Source organism: Uloborus diversus, chromosome 8 (genome assembly GCF_026930045.1).
Source record: "Uloborus diversus isolate 005 chromosome 8, Udiv.v.3.1, whole genome shotgun sequence".
Lineage (NCBI taxonomy): Eukaryota > Metazoa > Arthropoda > Arachnida > Araneae > Uloboridae > Uloborus > Uloborus diversus.
The window spans coordinates 129,937,530-129,953,928 of record NC_072738.1 but is presented as its reverse complement, the minus strand read 5'-3'; the positions used below and the strand labels follow the sequence as shown (position 1 = coordinate 129,953,928).

The 16,399-nt window shown below is 33.7% G+C and overlaps 1 protein-coding gene across 1 annotated transcript in view; it reads right to left on the bottom strand.

The window, feature by feature from the left end:
- The window catches only part of LOC129227229 (oxysterol-binding protein 1-like), a 54,665-nt gene extending 40,167 nt beyond the window's left edge, over nucleotides 1–14,498 (bottom strand). The window contains exons 1-2 of the mRNA XM_054861737.1: nucleotides 14,368–14,498; nucleotides 8,380–8,585 (exon numbers count right to left, since the gene is read on the bottom strand). Of these exons, the coding sequence (XP_054717712.1) occupies nucleotides 8,380–8,585; nucleotides 14,368–14,498 (337 nt within the window). The remainder of the gene's footprint in view (nucleotides 1–8,379; nucleotides 8,586–14,367) is intronic.
- Nucleotides 14,499–16,399: the final 1,901 nt, after the last annotated feature.

Sequence of the window (16,399 nt, the reverse complement as noted above, 5' to 3'; positions counted from 1 at the left end):
TAAGATTTCTGCTTTCTCTTGTTTTGCAAGTCAGAGCTGGGGAGTTGGATAGTACATGCCAGCATTATCAAAAAACTTGTCACCTTTTATAATACTCGTTTAATATCAACCAAAACTTAGTCTACCACACAGTTGAAATAAGCAAGTAAATTCTTGCTAATTTGATAAAAATGCAAATACTCGTGACTTGTGTGTTACCAACCTCTATAGAAACCTGCAAATTAATATAATATGCCAACTGCTCCAGCTCTTTGATAACGTAGCAGTTACTGCCCATTCCATTATTTATCTTAATGTTCATATTGTTCAACTTTTCATATTTACATGGTTTTCAATTTACATTGTTAATGTTTTTTTGAGTTCCTTGTTCAGGCCGAGGACTGCTGATGGCCTTTGAAAAAAGTGAGAAAGGTGACAAATTTGAAAACAAAGGTGACTAAAAGGTGACAAAAAAGTAACTAAAAGGTGACCAAAAGCAATTTGTTAAGAACTCAAAAAACAGAAAAGGATTATCTCTTTTTACTGACTTTTGCCCAAATAGCCTATATACTTTTTGTAAAGATTTCTTTACAATTTTGGAAATGAATATTATAGGGCTAGAAGTGGTAAAATAAAAATTTTAAGACATTTTCAAAAAACTTTCAGTGTAAACTCTATGTAACCTTAATGTATATATGTGTATATGTATATATATGTATATATATATATATATATACATATACGAGGGGGGACCCAAAAAGCAGATTAAATCCTACAAAATGACACCTTTCCCGTCAAGATAGTAGCATTTTACAGCGAACTACAAGCTTTGAAACGTTTGACACACTCAGAATTGAAATGGCGCCAAAGTTTTCAAGCGAGATTTTCAAAAACAACCGTATGAGCTACAATCGGTCAAATCTACCAAAAACTGGCCCATTTTACTAGCTTTCAGATGATACAACAAAAAATCATTTTGATCTTTAAGTTCAGCAGAAATTCGGGCTTTTGTTTAAAGCAGTGTAAAAATTTGCATTCGTTGAAAAAGAAAAACCAGCGAAGAGTCGCTCCTGTTGTGTTTTAAATTTTTTGTTTCACGAAGCTTGCTGCTTTCTTTGTTTAACAAAATGATAGTTTTATATGAAAATAATAATTTTAGCATTTTTATTAAGTGAAAAAACACAACGTAGAAATTACTCTCCCTCGCTTTTCACAATGGAAAAAACAATATTAAAAAAGTTACCCTAACATCAATGAGCACATTTAATCAATCTCCAAAATCTACAAAAGCAGCTGGAATTGGTCGTCGCCACACCTGATACACGCTCTTGCCCTTCTGCGAACGGAAACAACCGTTGCTCTTTGTGAAATTTCATTTCTTAGTTTCACTACTGCTTCATTAAGCTGGTCGTTCAATTCTTGCAAACTGGCTACTTCTGCTTTGTAAACTTCTTGTTTTAAGAATCCCCAAACAAAGAAGTCCACTGGCATCAGGTCTGGGGATCTAGGTGGCCAAGAAATGAAACCCGTACGACCAATCCATTTGGGATACTCTTCAGTTTGAATTTCCTGAACGGCATTTGATGAATGTGCTGGGTCTCAATCGTGTTGGAAAATGACTTTCTCTCTCTCTCTGGAACAAGAATAGTATCACGTAGGCCAGGTAAATGATGTTCAATGAACTCTAATATGGGCATGATAATTTTGCATAACTGGCATCAGCCTGCTGAACAAAATCCATTTTTTACCCCAAGTTCCAAACTCGATTTAGTTTAAATGTTTGACTGGTCGTAACCAGCGATTATTTGATGGGTCTGCATATGTTTTAAGCAGTGGTATTCCCATAGGGTATACTTCATATACGCTGTATACTCTCAAACTTTTTTAGACACATAGCGTATACCCTCAAGCTTCTTAAATTTTCATATTATGACATACTATATGATCACATACTTATTGTGCATAATGGATTAGTGGGAGTATACCCTCAGAAAAAATGATGGGAACATTACTGGTTTCAAGGTGTTTTAATGCAGGAAGCACATATTTAGAGTTCATGGAACATCATTTGCCTGGCTTACTGGATGCTATTCCTGATTCGGAGAGAGTGGAAATCATTTTTCAACACGGTGGTAACTCTGCTCATTTTCAAATGCCGTTCGGAAGTTTCAAACTGAATAGTATCTCCAATGTATTGGTCTTACGGGTCCCATTCCTTAGCCACCTATATCGCCAGACCTGACACCAGTGGACTCCTTTAGGAGCTCTAATAAGAAGTATACAAAACAGAAGTAACCAGTTTGCAGGAACTGCGCAACCGGTTTGATGGAGCCATAGTAAAACTAAGAGATGAAATTTCATTAGGAGCAACGGTTGTTTCAGTTCTCAAAAAGGCGAAAGCATGCATCAGGTGTGGCGGCGAGCAATTTCAGCATCTATTGTAAATTTTGAAGATTGATCAAACGTACTCATTGATGTTAGTGTAACTTTTTTATTAATGATTTCTCCTTTGTTGAAAGCATGGGAAAGTGATGCTTTTTTATTTCTACTTATTGTTATCTCTTGAGTTTTTTCACTTAATAAAATGTAAAAATTATTATTTCGATACAAAAATATCATTTTCTTGAACAAAGAAACCAACATGCTAACGTGAAACTGAAAGTTTAAAACAGAAAAAGGGGACTCTTTGCTGGTTTTCCTTTTTCAACGAATGCAGATTTTTACACTGTTTCAAACAAAAGCCTAAATTTCTGCTGAACTTAAAGCCCAATATGATTTGTTGTTGTATGATCGGAAAGCTTGTGAAATGGGCCAGTTTTTGGTAGATTTGACCGATTGTAGCTCAAACGGTTGTTTTTGAAAATGTCGATTGAAAACTTTGGCGCCATTTCAATTCTGAGTGCATCCAACGTTTAAAAGCTTGTAGCTCGCAGTAAAATGCGGCTATTTCGATGGAAAAGGTGTCATTTTGTAGGATTTAATCTGCTCTTTCCAATTATGTACTTATTTCCCTTGTAAGTCCTACAAGAATTTCAGAAATTGGTCGTTTTCTCAGAATTGTGTTTTTTTACTCATTTTCCTTATATCTACCATAACTCGGTTACGGTTAAGGATTGGACACGATAATGGGTGGTTCTAGATCCCACTTGGGCTCTTTTATCACCCCATTTCGTACGGCAGATTCGATCGAACTCACCCTGTATATATATATATATATATATATACATACACGAGGGAGGACCCAAAAATAACCGGATTTTTGTTCTAAAATATTTATATATTACTTTATTCACAAAATTTCTTTAGTGTCCTTCAAAGTGTTCTTCCTTAGATGCAATACACTTGTTTATTCTTTTTTTGACTGTTAGAAGCCCCCTGGAACTCTCTCACCTTGACCATGTCCAGTGCCCATTGTGAAACAGTTTTTACAGCCTCTACATCATCAAAATGCTTCACTTTCAGAATATTTTTCATCCTCGGGAACAGAAAAAGATCACAGGGGGCTAGGTCTGGTGAATACGGGATGTCGAGGAACGACTGGCCAGCCCCGAGAGACCAAGTGGCGTTAGTGAAGGCTGTGTGTAAGGGAACGTTATCATGATGATGGAACCATTCTTCCGATCGCCCTCGCGAGCTCCAACTCACTCTTGTTTCTTCTAAATTTTCATCAATCGTAAGACGACGACTCTCGTTGGTTTCTTGGTGGATTTTTCAATGTTTTCATCATTTTGAGACGTTGAAGGGCGCTCAGAGCGAGCATGATCTTCAACATTCATGTTATCGTGTTTAAAGCGCCCAAACCACTCGAAAACTTATGTACGGCTCATAGCATCGGTCTTGAAAGCTTGTTGAGATATTTGGTAAGCTAATCCGTTGCAGACTTTTCAAGCAGAAGAAACAAAATTTCAAGTTTAGTTTGTTCTTTTAACTCTGCCATGTAATGAGTTCGCAGGCGGAAAGAAACAGCACCTGAGAAAACCAACCCTACGATCAGACGGTATCAATTAAACTGACACCACTTGCACAGCTGGTTTGTGAAGGTCTCTACTTGAGCCGTCTAGCCGGAGAACACTCTACTACACCTAGGATTGGCATTGCACCATTAGTCCGGTTTCTTTTGGGTCCCCCCTCGTATGTATATATATATATTTAATCAACATAATAAAGCTTGAAATTGTGAAGTAAAGAGAAAGATGATGCATTTATTGAACATATAATTTATATTATTCAATCACAATAATTTTTTTTTTCTCTTTTTTTTGCTTGTTGAAAAATTATCAGTATTCTTTCTTTTTTCTTAGTAAATACAAAGCATAAATATTAAATCGAAAGTCTTGACAATAGAGAATAACTGAGAAAACCAATTTGAAAAATCAGACTTTAACAAAATGATAATTGTACTTAAAATGCAAAAAAAAATGTTGAAGTATGAAACTGAAACTATCATTTCATATGCCTGAAAATGTTCATAATTTTTTCGTTCTTGTTTTTATTAATTTTTATTTTTTTACCAAGCTCTGAAAATATTCCATGACATGTCCATAGGAGGTAAAAAATAGTGTTAAATCAAGTTATTAAAAATGCTTCAATGCCTTTTGCAAAAATTATGAAAATAATATTTTTCTACTTTTAAAATATTATTTAGAATTTTTTTATATTTTTTCTGAAATCCTCATACTTTCATTAATATTACTGTAAATTTTCGTAAAAACTGGCTGAAAAATAAATGAAATGCAAATTATTTTCAATCGACGAACAGAATCGTCATAGTTTGGAAAATACTAAACATTCAAAATTTCGACTGGCTCTAAAATGAAAACTAAACCAGATTGAGAAGAAAAAATTGATGTGGATACTTTTCTACATTAAAGGACTAAACTCACCAAGTTCTATCAAAATCCGTGTCGGTGGGTGTCAAAATACCATTTTTTTGGTTGAATTGCATGGAATGACCCTGCTTTAATAAAATCAATCTAGCCATTAAGTAAAATAAAGCTTTTGGAAAGTATCTGCGTCTAAAAGCTTTATTTTTACTGGAACTAGCCATAATAAGGATTGAAACCTAATAAAAAAGACTTTCGGAGATTCTTTGAGACGCACCAAAAAAGGAAATGTTTAGAAATGTTTACACAGACCAAGTTCACTTTCCATTTGCGCAGCAAAAATAGAACCCAAACTAACCATTTCTGTGCAAACACAAAGTGAAACTATAAACGCAAATCAAAACTTTTCACTATTCCGCACTCAAAGAAGACATCGAGGCACGCCTCCTTAACCCATCACCCCTTTTTCAAATCGAACCCCTTGTGGCTGCTTAGTCGCGGCTTTCGAGGTCAATAAAAGTAAAACAAGCAAGTAACGCACCCGGCTAGAGATGAGCGTAAGATTCCGTGAGATTCAAAGACTCCAGATGATGTTACTTGACAAACACAGAAGACAACTTGCATTTGATGACCGCTCACTCAAGAAAGTGTGCAGAAAGGAATTGCGCAGCTGAACTTTAGTGGAACAACGCTCTATGGCCAGAAACACGATAGGAAACAAAATGGCGTTTAGACGAGGCTTGCAGAAAATGCGTCTGACGGTCAAAGGGGGATAGAAAGACTAGTTTTGCTCATAGAGTGCAAGTGCAGGCAATAAAAAAAATTCCCTGATTTCCCCGCAGCATAGCTATTTTTCTCAAACAACAACAAGGTGGGCGGGGGGGATATTTAATGCTACTTTTTAATTAATTTCACTGTTAAAGCTATCATTCAGATACTTTTCATGGATTTAATTATTTAAAAAAAAAAAAAAACCTACGACACATTTCAAGAAAGGTGAGAAAGGTGACAAAAGTTGCAAAAGGTGACTAAAGGTGAGAAAGGTGACTGACTCCTCGGCCTGCTTGTTGTTTAGTACACTTGCCACTGTGCTACCTACAAGTGAGACTTTAAATAATATATATATATAAGTATATACATATATATACATGTGTGTATATATATATCTCAACATGCCAACTTAAAAAAATTTACAATGTACGCGGTGGCTATATTTCTACACTTTTTTGACCATTATAAAGCAAGTATTAAAATGTGAAATACACCGCCAGCTCAGTCATTTCCAGGCGAGGACTGCAGTTTCGTGCTTATTAGCACTCATCAGCCCGGCATAGGAAAGTGACTGAGCTGGAGACAATGAACAAGTATTAAAATATTTTCAAATCCTTACCTTTACTTGATCTGTGCTTTTATAAGCAAAAATTAATAAATAAATTTAAAAATAAGTATATAAATAAACTTTTATTTCTTTGAACTTAAACTTTGAAAAGTTGCAGACTTTGCAGCTTTCAAACATTGTTTATCAAAAACTTGTTCAAAACAATAGTTTTTCTGAAAGTTTTAACAGAAATAAATGGTTTAAAATGTTCTCCATGCTGTTATTTGATAAAGAAGTGTGCAGCTCTGTCTAGTCCTACTTAAACAGGGTGGCGACAGAAACTGTGAAAAAAAGTTCCCTGATTTCCCTGATTAAGTTCACCAAATTTCCCTGATTTACTTGACCAATGATAATGGTTTCCTTGCTTTGCCCTACTTGAAACCATTGAATATTGAAGAAAATGCAGTGTTGAAAATATTTTGAGCTGTTAATTAAAAATATATTATGAAAATATGCTCCCTTTTTAAATAAAAATAATACATTAAATTATCTACAGGGAAATATTATAGGAAATCTAAAACAAATACTCTTTACTTCCAGTTACCAGTTAGCATAAGGATTCTGAGAAATTATTACAAACACTCTTAAAGAAATATCTAATCATGATAGAACTAAAAAGTTTATAAGGAAATTATTTTGAACTAAATTTTCAAGCAGTATAATTATTGCTGCAAGAATAACTAGTAATAGTGAAAGTATAGAAGTAATTTAGTTTTATTTACGTAAATAAGAGACATATTTATATAAAACAAGCTGAAACCTTATAACAACCAGTCATATTGAGCTACTTTCTAATCAAGAACTTATGTTTTAATGAATGAATACAGAATTTTAACGATTAAAAAACAATAAAAATAGTTACTTATGTACACAAGGTAACTTAATTTCAAATGATTTCCTTATTTGTCAGGAAAAAGATTTTAGATTTCTTTTGTAAACAACAATATTGAAATGCAAAAAACAATCAATTATTTTCAAAATATATATATATACATATAACTATATATAACTTGGTTTTAAAATAAAAGAATTTTAAAGCCTGAAAAAAAAACTTTGTGTAATCTGAGGCAACAGCGAAACAGCGATGGTAAAAAACGAAGTTTATTTTCATTTAAAATTTTTGATTTTAGCAATTAAATTAAAAATGCAAAAAAGTCATATTTTTTAAGCTTTTTTAAAAATCTGTATTAATTTAAAAAACAAAAATTTTTTTCTTGAAATTGTGATTAGAGTATGCTAATTAGTTCAAGACAATGAGTAAAGGCAAGGGAGCTACCACGTCAATGACGGCTTCCCCTTTGTTTATTAGCATGGAACACGTGAAAGGTAAATTCAAGCTACGTAAAATAAGCAACTTTACAGACAGAGAAGCAATCTTAGGAAGTTCATCCTGTGTTTAATAAGTTAAAATTCAATACTTGGACGTTGAGAAAAAAAGATGCACAAATATGAGGCAGTGTATAATCGCACCTCATTAATTTTACTTTTTTCTAAACAGAAAATTGGCGGAAGATGTGTAGGAAATTAGGGTACTTAATTTTGCAAAAAAAAAAAAAAAACTTCATTTAATCAATTTTTCTGAATTTTCGTTTCTTTTTCGAAATTCCCTGATTATTAAAATTCCCTGACTCTTCCCTGATCTGTCACCACCCTGTTAAATGAATAGTAAACTTTCGAACACCACTTGTAATTCTTATAACAAACACATTGCTGCGTGTGATAATAGCCAGACAATGCCTCTTGCACGATGCATTACCTGGTTCATGTGCAATGTGAGCGCGTCAGACAGACCAAAAACTAAAAATCGTACAAATCTGCCATAAGACCATACAAAACGTCCAAAAATCTTACAATGTACGGCTAAATCGTACAAGTTGGCAGCTATGTATATAGCACATAACATTTAGAATTTCAAAAACAAGACAGAATTCGCACATTTCAGTTGTATTTGAAAAGAAAAAAAAGGGGGTTACATTATTCAGTTGGTGAATCATCACACTTTGCCACTTGCTGGCTTAGATTAATTTGAAGTTAGTATGAAGACATTTTAATTTTCTTAGGTCCATCTACGGGAGGAATTCAATATGTGGGATTCCGGAGTTTTCTTTTGTTGACAGATGCTAAGAAGAAAAGATAAAATCTACAAAGATTTTCATTGAGAATGATTCTTTATGTCAGTTAGTTCCATTTATTACTTACCAGACTCTGTTATGTGTATGGCTCTAGCTTTAGCAAGTTCAAGAGCTGTAACCCAACGCTGCCGTTCCACTTCATTTTGAGCTCGCAAATGAAAAGTCTGGGTGGCTCCATTCGATATCACAAAATGTGTAGTATCCACTGCATGAATCACAGCACTTACGAGATTGATGGTTCCACGACATGTGTGAGACACCTCTGCTGGATTTCTTCAAAAGAAATAAAATTGGTTTAATTTCAAAAGTTCCGAGAATTAAGTTCAACTATTTCCTCCAAATGAGACCCTGTTTTTAATTTCGAGCGAGTTTAAAGAGAAAAACAAATTAAATAAGTTTGAAAATCCATAAAAATTTAAGCAATAAAAAAAATAAATACAGATTAGGGGAAGATTGGCTAGATCAAAAGCCATCATTTAGTTCAGCGTTTCTCAAACTTTTTTGACCCGAAACTTTAAAAAAAAATTGTGAAAGTGGTTTTGTTCTTTTCCCTCCATCTTTTATCTCTTTACGAAGTAAATAAATTTTGGGAGTATTTTGAGAATGGGACATAAATCAAGAAAATCGGATAATTATTTCGGATAGAAAGCGCCATTTAATGCCATTTTTGGGTCCAGAAATTACAATTCAAACAGTTTGGGTTTTTTTCTGGTGTTTGAAAAACTGACTACGTTCCTTCTCGGGCGCCCAAGAACTTCCCTGCCAAATCAGTTGAGATCCCACGTAAACTGGATTTGTATAGAGAACATACATTTATACACACACAGGGGCCAATCCTAGGGTGCCGGCAGCTCGCGTGCAAAGACATAATGTGCCGCCCCTCAACAGCAATCGGCATTTTTTGACTAATGCTTAACGTCCATATAAAACTTTCTTCACATTTCTGTATCAAGCTCGAATGTAAAAAAGGGGAAAAAACATAGAAGGATGAACTTGAAAAAAGTTTTAAAAAAAAATTGTATGAAACTCCTTAGCTAAAATTTATATCTTTGAAGAAAGTAATAGACACCAAAATTTACTAGTCGTAAAAATGCATTTTATAGTCTGTCTTCGGTGACATCAGAGGAAGGATGAAGAAGGGGGGGGGGGATTCGGGGGATCGCTTCCAGAAAATTTTCAAAATTGGTGCATAAAAATATTTTGAATTAATCATTGTTTGTGCTTGGTTGCAAGGACAAGAGTCGAGTATAATCAAGGACCATGGAGAAATTTTCGAAATTGAAGTCAAAAATTGAAATTTTGGAACTTGGAGACTTTAGGGGAAAGTAATGTTGGAGTTATTTCCTAAAACTCTTTCAAAATTGAACTCAATTTGAAGCTAATTTTTGTGACCTAAGCTTAGGAAGGATTGGCGCTGTTCCCGAAACTGAAGTTTTACACACGCAATTTTGGTTCATCTTTGTTGACGTTGCTGGAGGAAGGGAGGATTCGGTTGTCTCCTATTGAAAGTTTTTGAAACTGATGTTTAAAACGCAAATTTAGGCTGTCTTTGGCAATAGTAGGGAATCTGGCGGCATTCATCCATTAATTTCTTGGCACTATTGTTTCAAAAACACATTTTGGCTATATTTGGAAATGATAGGAAAAACGTGAAAATATTCCAAACCAAAACATTTTTCCGAACTAAAATCAATTTTAGGCTATTTTTGGGAAGGGAATGTTTTAGGGCTCCCAAGCGGATATTTCTAAAAGTGTAATTTTATACAATCATTGGTGAAATTGAGGAAACTGAACTTTTGACCTTGAAAAAAATTGGATTTTTAAAATCTGAAATTTATTGATATCATATATGAAAAGATCTTTTCCTTAGCTTTCTAATGAGCTATGTTTGAGCTCAAAAGCTTTGATAGAAAAAAAGTTGTTGTCCATAAGACAAAGCATCAAAATTCCCTATTTTTGCTGTTGTCAACAACAAAAATGGCCTACATATCAAAGTGTAAATTTTTTAAAAATAAATTTTTTTTTTTTTGAGGTCTAGAAAATAAAAAGAATGCACATGCAAATTTTCATCAAGATCAAAAATGGTGATGCACACCCCATATGTTGATTTAAAATGGAATGACCCATTTGGGAAAGAGAGGAAAGATGACACCCTGCCTCCTCTTGACAATCGGCCTCTTTCCCTCCCGAAATATCTTTCAAGAAGTCATTTTTAGGTTGCATGTGAAGGAAAAAGGTTCGGGGATACTCCCAAGGAATTTTCTAAAACACAATTTAAAGTTATCTGTGCTGATACTAGGCAGGAGGTGCTCGAGGGGACCCTTTGGAAATTTATAAAAGTTGCAGTCTTAAAGGAACTATCTTTGGCTCTGTTTAAAGACGTTATAATTTAGGTATCTTCTTCGGCTAAATTTAGAAATTGAAGTTTCAAAAAGGCACAATTTATTCTATATTTTATCACTAGAATTACGGCAATCATTTTATATCTAGAAATACGGTAGGGGTCATTTTGACCCCTGAGAAGAAATCTGCTTAGTTCCCTACATAACGTTAAATATTTGTAAAAATTAGTTAAAATAAACATTTATAATAAATGCAGTTTATTTTAAAAACGCAGAGATTTTCAGGTTACATAAATTAATTATTTTAAAAAAGATCAAAATGCACTTCAAAAAACCAGCGGTGTTTCAGTTGCATTTCAGAAGCTAGCAGCTAATGTTTCCTTTCATGTATAAAAACTCTGTTTCAACATCAGTAAATGTATTTGGAATTCTTTTTTTCTCAAAAGGGTCAAATTGACGCCTGCGAGCACTTTTAGTTGTGGCCCAAAATTTCCTTGAAACCTTTTTATTATTACACTGAACGATGATTTAGGAAAAGTCAAGAAAGGATTAAGCTTTTTGTGAAATTACAGAGGAGTAGTTCACAAAAAAAGTTTTATTGGTGTCAAAATCACCCCTCCCGTAATTCTAGTGTTATAGTAAAAATGAGGAAAAGAGCGAGTGTTAGGAGATCTTCTCCAAAACTTTTTCGAAAAATATTTCAAGCTTGAAGGCCTGAAAATGAATCTTTTTTAGTAACAGTGTTTGAGAACTGTCCGTAAAAAATTTCTACATTAAAGCTAGAAAACCAATATTAAGCTTTTTTTATGGTATTGTTAGGGGAAGGAGATTTGGGAGCCCCTCCGCCTAAAAAACATAATTTAAAACTCACTTAGGTGACGATAAATATACATAAGAGCTGTTTCACACATGAAGTAGTTTGAAATTGAAACAGCAAAATAAAATTTCATTCTATGTTTGTACAAAAAAGAGGTGAATATTATGTAAATTGGGCGGAAAAAAAAATAGAAAATTTTATCCAGAAATATTTGAAAATAGTGCATTAAAAATACAATTTTAAGTAATCTTTGATGACATTAGGGGGAAGTGGGGGCTCACCCAACAAAATTTTTCATAATTAGAGGGGAAAAAACAGTTTTAGGCTCTCTTTGTAAAAATATTGCAGTATTTAAAATCTCCGAAAATTCGGTTTTATCCAGTGCGAGTTCTGACCTCATGGGGGGGGGGACTATAGCCCCGTTAGCCTGAGAGAGAAGTAAAATATATGACTGTGCTAATTTGAATTTGATAAATACAGGTTAAAAAACCTTGATAGCATCAGGACAAAGCTATTTCCTCCAAGCCTTCCCATGCTATTGCAAATCACATTGCAATCTGTTTGAAGTTTTGACCGAATGGAAGAAAGAACTACAGCTCCTTTAGCCCCCCCCCCTCCCAACTCACCATTAATACGCCACAGTGTATGTATTTATTTAAATGTAATGCATATTTAAATTCGGAAAAGTATTGAATTATTTTTTGAAATCTTTGAAATTTCGGTTTTGTTTAGAGGTATTTTTGACCTTATAGAGAGAGGGGGGCAATAGTCCTTTTAAATAGAAGTTACACATTTATGGCCTGTTTAATTTGAAAATTAAAACTTTCAGATCTAAAAAAAAAATGATTGTAAGTTCGGACCTCAAAGGGGGAGGGGGGTGTAGCCCCCCTGGATCCACCACTGGTAGTAGCAGTCTTGTACGATCATTACTTTGCCATGCCCACTCGAAAACATAAAACTAGTTGCATTTGAGCATTGGAGTTCAAGCTTGTAGAGTGCTCATTTTAACATTTTAAAAATTAAAATTAGTTATGGACACTTAAATATTGTATAAATAAATCAAAAAATTTCAATGCTCTGAGAAATCACACATATATCAAGACTTGTCCTAAGTTATTCAGTTCAAAAGTTTCCTTCATTGATTTTTGGCTTCTGAAAATTTCGGCAGTCATATCAGTTAATTTAATTATATAATCCGGACTTCAGCCTACCTTCTTGCATGGAATGATAATACTCGTTTGAAGAAACATAGCCCCTTCTCCTATGCAAGGTCATTGAACTTACCTCCCTCTGATGTGGAAACACATTTCCTGGGTTACGCAGGAGCTGGTTTGGAGCTTGAGGGAATTTATTTCCATGACGAGCTCCTGACTAGTGTGATCAAGAGTTCAGATCCACCGGACCTAGTTAAACAAATGGCCCTGGAAACTATACATAATATACCACATTTCTCCTTGATAATCTATACAGATGGAAGCAGGGGAGAAGATGGCGTTTCGGGCAGTGGAGTATTCATTCCTACTCCCTCTGGGGCCTTGGAATTTAAAATCAGAAACCCGAATTTCTGTTCAGTATTTAGATCAGAACTGATTGCTATCAGGAAGGGTCTGCAGTGTGCTGTTCAGCGGGAGGAGTGTTTCCAGGAAATCTGGATTTTGACTGACAGTCGTGCCTCAATTCAGCACCTCGCTAATTGGAGTAATGTGGGCGACAAGACCAGCCTGGACATTCTGAGTCTACTACATACTCTTTCATCAGGACATACAATTCACTTTCAATGGATCCCTTCCCACGTTGGAGTTGAGGGTAACGAAAGGGCTGACTTTTTGGCTAGATCTGCTGCTGCGGAGGGTGTGAGCCCTTGTGGAGATCTTACTTTCAGTGAGATCTCCACAATTTCAAAAATGGAGCTCAATCGCCAATTTAAAACACCTCCCAGACACGCCTGGTATTTTGCAAAATGTCCTGGTGAGTCCTTTAGACTCAAGGGTAGACTCCTCCAGACAACATATTCGAGATTCCTGAGTGGCCACACAAAAGCTCTTAGATTCTCTGGGAATATCAAGACTTTTCCGGAGTGTCACTGGTGCTCTGCTGGAGAGGTTTCACCTGAGCACATTCTATCTTGTTTGGGTTTTACGAAGGATGAGGTCCTTAGTGACCCATTGCTGTTCTTGGATTTTTTGCAGATATTTGGATTCATGGGGGTTGTTTAGCATTGCTAAACATGCCCGAGATAAAAAAAAAATATATATATATATATAATATTGTAGCCTAATTAATAATATAATTTTAAAGTATTTTTGCAAGCAAAATTTCTGTTTTTCAAATTTTTGCATATTTTTTTAATGCATTTACTTTTTGCATCACCAAACTTTATAACTATAAATTATTAGTTGGCTAATAATAATTTACAATAATAAATATTAATTTATTTTTTAAATACCTAGGTTTAGACAAACTACAAGTTCAGCATATAAGTCTTTAAAACTGAAATTGTATATTGCAAAATTCTCTATATCTATAGCAACACAGAATTAATATTTATACAAAGCCTCCAACATATTGGGAAAATTTTGGGAAATTTTCATATGAATCGGGGGAAAAGTAGTAAAAACATTTTCAGCTAAACTGCAAGAATTTTATCTTCTTTTATGTAAATGTATTCAGTATGTAACATTTGATTTAAGGCATTGAGATATAACATTCATGCACCTTTTACTTTAATATTCTCTTTTGAACAAAGTAATTAATCAGTTCAAAAGATTGAATTTGTTACCATGATACACAAATATAATGGTTACAGAGAAGTCGAACAGTTACTGCTGTAATAGACTTGCAAATTTTCTCAATAAAACATTACATTATTACAAAACATGTAAGCGAGAAAACATACCTATAATAAGAAAGTAATCCATTGTAGAGGACGAACCATCGCTTTTGGTAACCTTTTAAATAATTAGTCCACTTGTAGAGCCAACCTTTCATCTCAGGTTCGGGCGTTCCTTTATTATTACTCTCGGCCATCTCACAGCACGGTATCTGAAAAATTGTTGAAATCTTCAATTGCAAATGACTCTTGATTTTACAAACAACTAATGAGCAAACACTCACAGGTTTAGGAACTCAATATAACAGGCCTGAAAACTCTTATAGAAATATTACCACTTGAATTATTTGAAATATTTATTTCATGTAATTTTTTTCATGGGTCCTTAGAGGTTCCTAAAATTGAACACCCTCTGTATTTACTTTTTTTCCCAAAAGTATCTGTCACCCATTTTAACTCCAATAAACAAAATTTAGTAGAGGATCCAGGGAAGGAACTATGGGATTGCAGACCCTTCCCCCCTCAGATGAAAGCTTATGAACCACTCCTTACTGCCAACATTATGGTGGTTATGATCTCTGCTAACTGTTGCTTTCATCTTGAATTACTATCAGAAAAATTTTGCTTTTCATTTTCTTGCATGTTTATTACATATTTTAAAAATAAAATCTCTTTTAGTTTCCATAAAATATTCACTTTTTGTGCATTTATCCACTAAATTCTACTAGTTTATGTATCATTACATCAAAGACATGGTGTTTCTGCTTTTAAGAATAAAAGTTAGGGGCACTTGAAAGTTTTCTACACTGTATCTGGGCCATTTCCCAGTATTTTGGACAAATGTAGAGTCCGTAACATGACTCTTTTTTGCCATAACTATTTTTAATTTGTTTGATTTGCAAATTCTCTTAATACGAGTTAGTGTGTTGGTAGAACAAACTCAAAATAAAATAATGTGCTTACCAAATAGTAAACCTACATTAAAATGTTATGGAAAAAAAAATATGTTACGGATTCGACATAAATGCCTGAAATTATTTTTCTTCCAGATAGGGGCAAGTCTCCTAAGATTTTATGTATTTAAGTCCAAAGTGGGAAAGATGTTTAAAAAATAATAAAAAAAGTTGGCAACATTGATGCTATGAAACAAAATAAATGGTGTGAGTCATTCCATGTCAACTGAACGCATCCATTTTGCCTCACCCCCTAAGATTTAATTAAAATTTGGCACACATATAGTGGGAACAAAAAATAACAAAAATACAAAATTTGAAATTTTTTTATTGTGAATAGTTTTTTGTGTACGGCCTTGTGAAGTTTTAAAAAAATCATGAAAAAACTACGAACAAGCAATTTTCAAATTACTCTAAAAGCTGTCAAAATTGAGTTAGAGAGGTGGGACCAGGGTTGGCTGGATTGGACCCAATTGGGTTGGACCCGAAGGTTTTTTTTTGAAAAAACCCATTTAAAAAACCCATTATTTATCCCACTTTTGGGTTTTTTAAATTTTCTGAGGAGTTTTAAAAAAATTAATTAATTTAAATACTTTTACAATTTAAACTTCTTATTTATTTGTTCTTCACCACAGACAATGGACATAAAAAATGAATTTTGAACTTTAATAGTATTTCTTAACTCTTAATGGCATTAAAAAAATACTTCAAAGATTTTAAATAAATAATTCAAATTATCTGGACTAAGTTCTGTCACGTCTGATTTTCTTAATATTTGTAGATTGTACAGAGGAAATTACTCTAGCTAAAAGGCTTTCATTTGAATTATTTTCCGCAAACCAACATGTCACAAATCTCGAATAAACAAGGTATATTTTTTAGAAATTAACAGGCGTTACAGAGAGTCGGACATAAAACAGAATAGGATGTACAGTATGTTTTTTCATTATCTTACAAAAAAGTTTAATATTTCTTACTCTGTACACAGAAGTAGAAAAACAAGCAACATAAAATTCAAGGAAATGTCTTCATTAAACTGAAATTCAGTAAAAAGGGATTTAAACTACTTGAGGTTCTACAGTAGTTTTGCATAACAAAATAAAATACAATAAAGTAAAATTCAAAAAGGAAAAAAAAAATGTAGT